At 34.3% G+C, this 12,363-nt stretch overlaps 1 protein-coding gene across 6 annotated transcripts in view; it reads left to right on the top strand.

Annotated features, from left to right (window-relative positions):
• grik1a (glutamate receptor, ionotropic, kainate 1a) overlaps positions 1-12,363 on the top strand; it is an 82,516-nt gene that overhangs the window by 64,960 nt on the left and 5,193 nt on the right. For 4 of the 6 annotated variants that reach the window (XM_051121862.1, XM_051121863.1, XM_051121859.1 and 1 more), the window contains 3 exons: positions 4,356-4,573; positions 6,871-7,096; positions 9,194-9,444. In XM_051121862.1, the coding sequence (XP_050977819.1) occupies positions 4,356-4,573; positions 6,871-7,096; positions 9,194-9,444 (695 nt within the window). Of the gene's footprint in view, positions 1-4,355; positions 4,574-6,870; positions 7,097-9,193; positions 9,445-11,433; positions 11,587-12,363 lie in introns of all 6 variants that reach the window. The other 2 variants (XM_051121860.1, XM_051121861.1) reach the window with 1 other exon arrangement.

Genomic DNA, 12,363 nt, shown 5'->3' on the forward strand with positions numbered 1-12,363 from the left:
TGATTCATTGAGCGAGCCGTATAACATCAACACTGTACTGGATACTAATATCCAAAATATAGTGAAAACACTATTTCTTAGCACGGTAACAAGGTCGGCAGTTTAAGACATTAATTTATAAGCACAAAACACAAGATACTTCTCTTTTCAATATGAATAGGAATTTATTGGAAAAACCTAAGACATATAAACTAATCTAACACATAGACGCGCATTCACACATTCATACAAGTTGCAGAAAGAGAGAGAGATGAGGAAAGAATGAGTTTAGAAGAGTGAAAATGTGAAATCCCAAGTTTATAGCATACGTATATGCAATTGCTTAGACCTGAACAACCATCAATCATTTAATTAACCCTCGCGTTGAGTTTCTTAGTGAGGTTATTAAACGCTATATTAATGCACCAGTTCAGCTAGAATCTGGAGGTTGTACTTGCGTTGCCTTTGTGTTAAGGGGTTTCCTTTGATGACGTCGTTGCAGAAAGGGGTTCCCCAAGGTTGCTGATTGGTTGGAAGTCCGTGGTCGTTGGAGGTGATGTCTTGGGCGTTGGCTGGATGATGGGGTCGTGTACGCTGGTTGAAGTTTTGAGGCAGGCACGAAGTCTGAGACACGGCTTAGCGGCAAAACTTAACTTAGAACACGAAACTCTCAACGGAAAGAAAAGATTAAAGTAAAAGAAAGAAATGTGACGGTCTCCTCATGTTTTCGTTAGAGGAGTGGCTGGCGTGCAAGCCAGGAAGCGTTCAAAGAACGCAAAAAGCAGCGGCAAATTATGGCAAAAAGCATGGCTAAAAGAGATGGCACGAAGCACAAACTAAAAGCACAAGCTAAGAGCCTGACTAAAAGCAATGGTTAAACCAATAGCTAAAAGCTAAAGCTAAAAGCTAAAAGCATGGCTAGGAGCGATGGAAATAGCTAAAAGCCAAATTTGATGGTGTCCTGTGGTTTTAAACTCAGCTTTGGACACATCCCAAAATGGTGTCTTGACCAATTAGATGTTGTCTTAACTCAGGATATTGCTATGTTTCTCCTCCCAAAACATAAATCAGCATGTTATCTTATCAGTCACATGGTCAGAATTTTCCCGCTCTTGCAGAGTATAATTTGGCCATGATTCCTATAACATGAATACAACACATTTGACAATGAATTGATTGGTGGAAACATTCAAAGCATGAATTTTCAAACTCATACATACCAAACATGAATATAAACCCTTAAGCTATTCAATAGTTATTAAAAAGGACATACACAACGAGTGATTAGAACATAATAGACAAATGTGTGGGTGGCATACATAGCAGGGAGTTATGCAATGGTCTGATGTTCATTCATATGTCCTTTTAAGCATCGTTTTGGTGCATATTTAGGTAAAATGGACAGTCTCTGCCATTCTGTGAACTAAGGGCATGTTCCAAGGAACAAAGGAATTTAGAAGAAACTTGGTCTGGTTCTTGTCTTGGGTGGGGGAGCACCACCCAACAAAGTTTCCTCATGTGATGGTCCTGATGGGCTGCATCTTTGACCATTAATCTTGGGTTTCTCGCCCCAATATTGATAATCTCCTTCCTGAGATGGGATTATCAATAATTGTGTTCTTTTGTTTTAATGTTGCAAGTTGTTCAAAGCTGTGAAAGTTAGTTGGTTAGGCTTACTTCAGGCTGGCTGGCGCCAGGGTATCCTGGACAGATTTATGACGTGGTTCTGGGCCCCTTTGTGGAATTTGGCTCTTTGGTTTCAACCAAATGTTCTGATTGAATCTTCCATTTGTCTGATTCGCTCTGATACCCTACATATATTAGCATTTTAATTATCTTACCTTCTCCCAGAATGTTGCAGTCTGTTGCATTTATTTGCACCCTTTCTAGAGTGAATTTACAATGATTGGTTTGAAGAATTTTTTAGGAAGTTTTGTCTTAGCATTCTTAGGAAATAAGTACAGTCTACAAGTCTACTTCCAGAACAACAATTTACAGATAATGTACTCAACCCCTTGTGATCCAAGATGTTCATGTCTTTCTTCAGTTGTAAAGAAATTGTTTTTTTGAGGAAAACATTTCAGGATTTTTCTCCATATAATGGACTGCTATGGTGCCCTGAGTTTGAACTTCCAAAATGCAGTTTAAATGTGGCTTTAACCGATCCAAAATGCGGTTGTAAACGATCCCAGCCGAGGAAGAAGGCTCTTATCTAGCGAAACGCTATAATCAATTTATATACTTTTTTATGTCAAACACTTGTCTTGTCTTCTTCCTCGGCTGGGATTGTTTACAACCACATTTGAGATCGTTTGAAGCCGCATTTAAACTGCATTTTAGAAGTTCAAACTCTGAACACTGAAGAAAGAAAGACATGAACATCTTGGATCACAAGGGGGTGAGTACATTATCTGTAAGTTGTTGTTCGGGAAGTGGACTTCTCCTTTAAAGAAAGAAAATGTAAAGAAATAGCAGTTCAGAAGATTTTATTCTTAAGAATAATTTGTGAAACCAGGCTCAGGTTTCAGATTCCATGGGTTTTTGTTGTTGTTCTTTAGAATCACAAAAACTATACAACCCAGTTTCCTCCACTGATTTAAAAGGGAAAAAAAAAGGTAATTGTGAATTTTTATCCCACAATTCTGACTTTTTTTCTCAGAGTTGCTTGATACAAACTCGCAATTCTGATAAATAACGCCAGAGTTGCGAGAGACAAAAAATAGCGGCATATAAACTCGCAATTGCGAGAAAGTCAGAATTGTGAGATAAAAACGTCTTGAGAAATTCTGAGAAACTAAGTAAAAATTGTAAGATATAAACTTGCATTCTGACTTTTTTCTTCGTAGAATAGCGGGATATAAATTTGCAATTGTGAGAAATAAAAAGTCAGAATTGTGAGACAAAACTCGAAATTCTGACTTTTTCTCAGAGCTGTATATATAAACTCACAACTGATTTATAAAGTCAGAGTTGCGAGAAATTAAGTTTCTCGCAATTGCGAGTTTATATCCGTCTATTCTGAGGAAAAAAAAATAAGAACTGCAAGTTTATATCTCACAATTTTGACTTTTTTCCCTCAGAATAGAGGGATATAAACTCGCAATTGCGAGAAATAAAGTCAGAATTGTAAGATAAAAACTTTTTTTTCTCACCATTCTGACTTTTTTTTCTCAGAATTGTCAAAATATAAAAACACAATTGCAAGTTATACAGTCCAATTCTGAAGGGAAAAAGATACTGATAATTTAACACGCAATTGCGAGTTAAGTCAGAATTGTGAGACATAAACTCACAGTTCGAACAGATGAAGTCAGAGTTGTGAGAAATGAAATCAGAATTCAGAATTGCGAGATATAAACTTCCAATTCTGACTTTTTTTTTTAGAATTGTGAGGTAAAAACTTGCAATTCTGACTTTTTTCTCACCATTCTTTTTTTCTCATAATTGTGAAAATATAAAATCGCAATTGCAAGTTCAATTCGGAAGGGGTAAAAAATACTGATATCTTAACATGCAATTGCGAATGAAGTTGGAAAAAAAAAAAAAAAAAAAAAGAATTGCATGATATAAACTCAAGTCAGAATTATGAGATAAAAACTCACAATTCTGACTTTAGAACTCAGAGTTTCTATCTTGCAATTCTGACTTTAGAACTCGGAACTGAGAAAAGTTTATATCTCACAATTCTGACTTTATTTCTCAGAATTGTGAGATATAAACTTTTCTCAGTTGTGAGTTCTAAAGTTCTAAAGTCAGAATTGCAAGATATAAACTCGAGAACTTGCAATTCTGACTTTTTTCCTCAGAATAGCAGGATATAAACTTGCAGCTGTAAGAAATAAAGTTAGAATTATGAGATACAAATTCACAATAAAGTCAGAATTACGAAAAATGAAGTCAGAATTGCAAGATATTAACTCAAGTCAGAATAGCGTGATATAAACTCGCAATTGCGAGAAATAAAGACAGAATTATTATGAGATATAAAATTGCAATTTTGAGTTACACAGTCCAATTCTAAAGGGGAAAAATACTGATATCTTAACACACAATTGTAATTTAACTCAGAATCGTGAGATATAAACTCGCAATTCTGAGAAAAATAGTCACAACTGCGAGATTTAAACTAGCAATTGCAAGGAAAGTTCTAGATTGTGAGATCAAAAATCGCAATTACCTTTTTTATTTTTTTAACTGAAAAGCTAACAAACACTTTTTGTTAAATGGCATTTGCTTGTGAAGCTGTTTTGTCACTTGGTTTTGTATTTTCTTATCTATTGCAATAACATTTAAACTTTTTTCACCATTGCTTTAAGAGTCCAAATACTTTATGGGCCAGTATCTGTGTTTTCCTAAGCACTTGTATGTTATTTCAGGATCTGAGCTGATGCCCAAAGCTTTGTCCACCAGAATCGTGGGAGGGATTTGGTGGTTCTTCACTTTAATCATCATATCTTCATACACGGCCAACCTGGCTGCTTTCCTCACAGTGGAGAGAATGGACTCCCCAATCGATTCAGCTGACGATTTGGCCAAGCAGACCAGAATTGAATATGGAGCAGTGAGAGATGGCTCCACAATGACTTTCTTTAAGGTAACATGTTGTGGTCTTCCATGCAGGATCGATGCACCCCCAACACATTTCTCACATGAAAGCTATTGAAACAGAAGGAACAGTCAGCCACAATCCAAACACTCAGCAAATTATTAATTTTACAAGAGGCCGCCTGCACAGAAGGGGCTGGAGCTTTTAGGAGTAAGTTTATTGGATTTCTGCTAGGAAGTAAAATAAGATCAATCTTATGCGTCTGTCTCAAGATAATATACAAACTAATAAAATGGATGCAGAGTCACACACAGATGAGTTTTGAGTTGTGTTAACTAAAAAAACATCACATCCAATAAATGATCCCTCATATTGCAAGGGGAATTCTACGAGTAAATTACGCTCAATATTGTGCAGTGATATGCTGATAATTGTGTTTGCATTTTCACAATAACCGATAATAGAATTTTATAGTGTATTTTCCAAAAAGTGTGTATATTGTGTATGTGTTCAAAAGGCTGCATTTATTCAGTCAAAAATTCTGTGAAATCTATTCTATTTTAATACATTTTAAAATTTATTTTAATCTTGTGATGGAAAAGATGAATTTTCAGCATCATTACTCAATAAATATTTTGTTTCATTATCAATTTTGAAAACAGTTATGCTGCTTAATATTTCTGTGGAGTTCTATATGCACTACTAGTCAAAAGTTTTTGAACAGTAAAATTTTAATGTTTTTTTTTTTTAAGAAGTCTCTTCTGCTCAGCAAGCCTGCATTTATTTGATCCAAAGTACAGCAAAAACAGTACAATTTTGAAAGATTTTTACTATTTCAAATAACTGTTTTCTATTTGAATATATTTGAAAATGTAATTTCAAAGCTTAGTTTTTAGCATTATTATTCGTCACATGATCCTTTAGAAATCGTTCTAATATTCTGATTTTCATCTCAAAAAAAAAAATATTATTATTATTTATTTTTCAGGTTTCTTTGATAAATAGAAAGCTCAGAAGAACAGCAGTTATCTGTATCAATTTAAAACATCCTTGCTAAATAAAAGTATTAATTTCTATTTCTTTTCTATCAAATTATACTGACTCCAAGCTTTTGAATAGTATAGTGTTTATATTTTTACAAAAGCTTTTTCTTTCAGATAAATTCTGATTTTTGGATCTTTCTATTTATCAAAGAATCCTGAAAAAATGTGCTTAACTGTTTTAAATATTGATGATAAAAATAATAATAATAATAAATGTTTCTTGGACAGCAAATCAGCATATTAGAACAATTTCTAAAGGATCATGAGACACTGAAGACTGGAGTAATGATGCTGAAAATTGAACTTTGATCACAGGAATAAATTACATTTTTAATGCAAATGCAAATGCAAATAGAAAGCAGTTATTTTAAATAGTAAAAATATTTCACAATATTACTGCTTTTGCTGTATTTTGAATAAAAAAAGCAGACTTGGTCTTTAAAAAACATTAAAAATTGTTCAAAAACTTTTGACTGGTAATTTAAACAGAATACTCATTTTAATATTTGCAATATAACTAATAAATTACAAGTGTTTTTAAAAATAAACTTTACATAACTACTCTGACACCAGATGTAATTTAAAAGTACTATGTACATGTACGTTTAACCGATAAATGAATCCTTCAGTCATGTGAAATTCGTTAATTCAAAATTGACAAAGGTCTGACTCTTTTCATTTTCTAGGAAGACACCACAGAGTCCTTGCTAATACCTCAAGCGTACACGTTCACAAATCCGGCTGAAATCCTCCTGAACTCTACTTACCTCCACCAATCCAGCCATCTCAAATTCCAGTAATTCCAATAATCCAGTGATCTATCTTATGAGCGTGAGCCACACATATGCACCATTCATCATTTAGAGAGAGAGAAAGACAAACAAGTGACACAGATAAAGCACAGAAGTGTATACAGAGGCCGGTGTGAGCTTTATCCACCGAGATTGTAGGCTATGATTACATCCGCGTACATCTAGAAAAATACAGGCCTGTGGAAGACCGAGACAAATCGAATCAGCTGTGTGAGATTTAGCGCACAGCTGTCCCATTTCCCCCGCTGTCCTCTGCCACACTCAGACACAAAATTTTACAACTTGTCCCCTTTTGACACAGCCTAATGAGAGATCAGGGAGAACTTATCAGACTTGAAAAGCCCATACTACTAGCTGATGAAAGAACAAGATCCGAAGAGAAGAACTTTGAAATGAATGAAAAGAAGTATCGATCCTCGTGACTCACGTCTTTAATGTTGTGCTTTTTGAAGACGGAATCAACTCTTTGAAACTCTTTATTTGCTTTTAGAAATCAAAAATCTCAACATATGAGAAGATGTGGGCATTCATGAGCAGCAGGAAGAACACAGCCCTGGTGAAGAACAACAAGGAAGGGATTACCAGAGTCCTGACCACCGACTATGCCCTCCTCATGGAGTCCACCAGCATAGAGTACATCACCCAGAGAAACTGCAACCTCACCCAGGTTGGAGGCCTGATCGACTCTAAGGGCTATGGAGTTGGCACACCAATAGGTAATGGTGCCCTACATATTCCCTGACAAGCTGTTGAGCCCCCTAACCCTACCCTTACTAGCCTTAGGCAAAAAACGTGGTGTCTTTTTTCAATATGTGCTTTTGGGAATTTATTATGAAAGCATACACTACCCATTGAACCTTTCTTGATTTAGTTTTGTCCTGATCATTTGCTGCATTCCATCCATCCAAAGTCAACTTCCAATTTGATGCTCTGAAGTTCAGAAAATTGTAAAAAAAAAAAAAAAAAAAAAAAAAAAAAAAGCAAACAATTACTATTTAAAGAAAAAGTCAAACTTGTATGTGAGTTGTAAGTGTGTGATTATCACCAAGGGAAATTTACACACTAGTCTGTTCTCTAAACAGGTTTTCTTCTTAAAGGGATAGTTCACCCAAAAAAGAAAATTCTGTCATCAAAAATTCTGTCGTTCTAAACCTGTAAGACCTTTGTTCGTCTTCGGAACACAAATTAAGATATTTTTGATGAAATCTGAGAACTTTCTGACCCTGCATAAACAGCAACGCAACTGACACGTTCGAGACTCTGAATTTCTTCTCTTCTGTGCATTCTTGTAGCTTCATAGAATTTAGGTTGAACCACTTACGTCACATGGACTGTTTTAACAATGTCCTTACCACCTTTCTAGCCTTGAACATGTCATTTTTTTGCCATTTTAGGCATCAAAATATTATAATGTACAGTATGAAAATTGAATATTCAGTCTGAGATTTGCTGTTCTTTGTGGGGTTTTTTCCCATTTTGATGATTAAATAATTAAATATCGTTACCGCGTTAATTAGGGGTGTCATGATATACCAGTATTGATGATAATTTTGATGATTAAATAATTAAATATCGTTACTGCGTTAATTAGGGGTGTTGTAATATACCGATATTGACAATAATTTTGATAATTAAACCATTAAATGTCATTATTGTGTTAATTAGGAGTGTCGCAATATACCGGTGTTGCCAAAAATCGTGATACTTAATACCATTATCTTGTTAATTAAGGGTGTCGAGATATACAGGTATTGGCAATAATCATGATATTTAAATAATTAAATACTGTTACTGTATTAATTAAGGGTGTCACGATATGCCAGTATTGACGATAATTGAAGTTATAATTGTGATATTTAAATTTGTGATATTTAAATAATTAAATACCGTTACCGTGATAATTAGGTGTTTCATGATATGCTGGTACTGAAGATAATAGTGATGTTTAATTAAATACTACTACCGTGTTAATTAGGGGTGTTATTGCGATACTCGGATGTAAATAACAGGATTGATTGCACGGTTAATGTACTACTGAATACGTTGTTCTGCTAATTTATGCTATTTAATGGAAAAAATGTGAGAAAGCTGCTAAATCATACAGAGAAGGACTTAGTAAGCAGAAAAAGGGTGCAATATTTTGACAAACTAAAGTTAATAGGTGGTAAAGATATGTATGAGCAGTATTAATTAAGATATTAGCCTACCTTTATAGCCTTTAATATTTCACCTACCTGGCCGGAAATAATAAGAACAAACAAAAATGTAAGCAAAATTCTTGGCCTGGAAATCCTGGTTCAGTCTGGCCAACCACAAACGCCTGTTGTTCCTCAGTTTTTTTTTTTTCTCTCTTTGATTTGTTATAACTTTTGGCAGTCTGTAGTACTCCAAATGTTTTTCCCAGTCCAGCCTATTAGTCTATCCCCAAACATGATAATAATTAACCATTTTCAGCAGCAATAATCAGCTAAATATGTGAGTTTTGTTTGGTCCAGTGACACCAATATGGCTTATTGATGGCACGTCGTGAAAAAACACTCTATTCGGGCACAACCCATGATATTAAATTTCAGTACTATATAAATAAAACACTAAAAACTCACCATAAATCTGTCAAGTGAATTTAGGCCTTAAAACATTAGAATGTACAGATGTGGTTATTCATATAATGATTATATATGATTATGATATGATATAATGATATATAATACTGATATATTGTGCATCCTTACATTAAAATGATCAGAGTTTAACTTCAAGATGTGTAGCACTCTTCTCTAAACTCTCCTGTGTATTTTAACGGTTATTTGCAGGCTCACCCTACCGGGACAAGGTGACCATCGCCATCCTGCAGCTCCAGGAAGAGGGAAAGCTGCACATGATGAAGGAAAAATGGTGGCGAGGTAACGGATGCCCTGAAGAGGACAACAAAGAGGCCAGTGCCCTGGGTGTGGAGAACATCGGAGGCATCTTCATTGTGCTGGCCGCCGGTCTCGTGCTGTCTGTGTTTGTGGCCATCGGAGAGTTTGTCTACAAGTCGCGCAAAAACAGCGATATTGAAGAGGTGAGTGGGAGGCTGGCGGAACGGCCCCGCGGGGTCTGAATCTTACAGGAGCTAATTACCTCACCGCAGTCACAGCCGAAATGAGCCATGTAAACACAAATGAGACACTTGCGGGATGTTTTTGCAGCAGCCCACTGGACAGGAACCTGTCGCAGACTTAAAGCACACGCTGTTTATCACGCAGGTGTTCTACTTCTAAATTTCTGAAACTATTTGGTTAGCTTGCTTGTTTTGCATGACATACATGGGCTTGCAAATGTACCAGAGTGCCGAAACTTTACTGTAGTACAGTATCAGCATCTTGCTAATTTTATTACCTGATATGAATGACAAAGTGCTGCTTTCAGCACAGTTTGACAGTTTAAGCAGTGTGATGTGACGTGTAAAATTTAATGTGTTGATGCACAGCAAGTCATTAAATACGCCTTTAATGTATTCACCAAATTTGACATTTTAATCGCTTCGTTTGATCTATAGATCAAATCCAGATGGGATGTTTAACAAAAGTAAAGTCATTTACAGTCTTTGAATAACAGAATTTAGATTTTTAAATTCAAAGTGTAAAATTTATTTTCTTTTAAGAAGGCATCAGACTTTAATTATAAAGCCATCAGGATGCTTATGATAACTTTTTAGCATAAGTAAAGATTTGGGAAAGATTATTTATTAATTACTCCAGGTGGTGAAATTGCATTGACTTTAGTTTTATATATGATATCTAACATCTAACATAAAAATATTACTATAAAAATGTCTGGTTTTATATATATATATATATATATATATATATATATATATATAATGTTTTATATACACATTTATATACATATATACACACATTTTATAAACAACTTATTTTTCTTAAATATATACATGCATGTGTATTTCTATATACATAATATACACACGACACACATATATATTATGTAAACACTTTTATGTTGTGCTTTTAATAATTTTACAGCCTATTAAAAAGTAATATAACTATAAACACATTACAAAAATTAAAATTTTATTGCATTGACTTGAATATATACAGTATGTACAATGTGTACATATATGCACATTCTACTTGAAATTATTAGTGTAGATTAATCCCATCCAAAATAAAAGTATTTGTTTACATAATATATGGTGTGTACTGTGTATGTTTATTATGTATACACTTAAGAAAAATGTTTTGTTTACATATTAAATATATTATTATGAAATATATGTATATAATATAAAAAATAATATATATAAATATATTAGGGATTAATCGTGATTAATCGCATCCAAAATAAAAGTTTGAGTTTGCCTAATATATGTTTGTGTACTGTCTGTAATTAATATGTATATATAAATACAAGCACATTCATGTACATATTTAAGAAATATTTATATATAGTATATGTATTTATTAGAATTTTTCTAGAATTTGTTATACATAAATATTTTGTGCATAAATAACATTTCTCTTAAATATATACAATAATTTGTGTGGATTTATATATACACAATAATTACACACATATATTAGGCAAACTCAAACTTTTATTTTGGATGCGATTAATCACGATTAATTGTTTGCCAGGCCTAAAATATATGTAAATACATGTAAATATTTTCAAAATATATAGTGTACGTGTGTTTTTACGCATACATAATAAATATACACAATACACACACATATATTATGTAAAAAAGAAAAAAAAGAATTAATTTATTTTGTTTTGGGTGTAATTAATCACAATTAATCGTTTCTCAGTTGCCTGAGAGTATTTACGTGTTGCTTAAAGTATTACTTGAGTATTAACAGTCAAAAGTTTTGGTACTGATTCAACGCCAGTGTACGTTATCCGAATGCATATTTTAGAATCATTTTAATTTTTGTTGCATGTGAATGTTGCTTATATTTTATCATCACTGTGATCATTTGCATGTTACTGATCTTGTCCTGCTTTTTGTCTTTCTGTTCTATTTTTATCATTGATCTGCATGCACAAGGCCTTCTGTTTCTTTTACGGAGTCCAATCCCGGCAGCTGCAAAGAAGCGATTCCATCTCCTCCTCTGGCACGTCCTTATCAACAGATTTAGAGAGCGGGCGGCTCCTCAGGGATGACATATGTTCTTCGTGTTAGCCACACACTCTCATATCTGTAAGGGCTGTGCGTTATTTAAAGAAATATAAACTCCTTTCCCTCATTCGCCCATCCACTGGTTACTTCCAAACCATCTGCCCAAACCCTTGACCTCAATCCAGTGCCCATGCGGCTCAGAAATTTAGTACGGTTTTCAGGGAGATGAAGAACACTTTCATTTCTCGTCGCACACCCTGTCTGCAGACAGATAAGAAATGGAGTGCTCTCTCAAACTTTTATTTACTGGTAGAAGCTGTTCAATTACGGCCATTCGTGGCAAACTTTTAAGTGTGGACCTTCTAGATTTGATGGCCTAAATTCTTCCTCTCATGTTCTCATTTCTCCCTCAAAAGATCGGCCCACACACACAGTGAGGGTAATGATAATTATAATGAAGGTTTTGATAATTATCTGTTCTGCTATAGCCCACTGATTCTTGAGTACAGAGGCGAAACAGGCTACAAAACGGAAAAAAAGTTTGTCTAACGGAATTATGATTTTAAATGAATCTATAACATACTGGTGTCCTTACAATATATGTGCTTTTCCTTGCCATTTACTCAAGATTGGTCAACGCTGTCAGATACAAAATTGACATGCTGTATGTAAACAATATTCTTTGTTGTATTTTCCTCTCAAAATAATGGAGTTCCTTTGGAATTCTTCCGTTTTTTAAGAACTGCCGGTTTCTCCATTAGTAGGCGGAACTAATGCGAAAACGTCAATCTCATTGGCTGGCGCTCACCTATATTATCGTCCCTGTTTTGATTTCAGCAAATAAGTTTGAGCGAACAC

The sequence above is a fragment of the Labeo rohita genome, chromosome 10 (genome assembly GCF_022985175.1).
Source record: "Labeo rohita strain BAU-BD-2019 chromosome 10, IGBB_LRoh.1.0, whole genome shotgun sequence".
Lineage (NCBI taxonomy): Eukaryota > Metazoa > Chordata > Actinopteri > Cypriniformes > Cyprinidae > Labeo > Labeo rohita.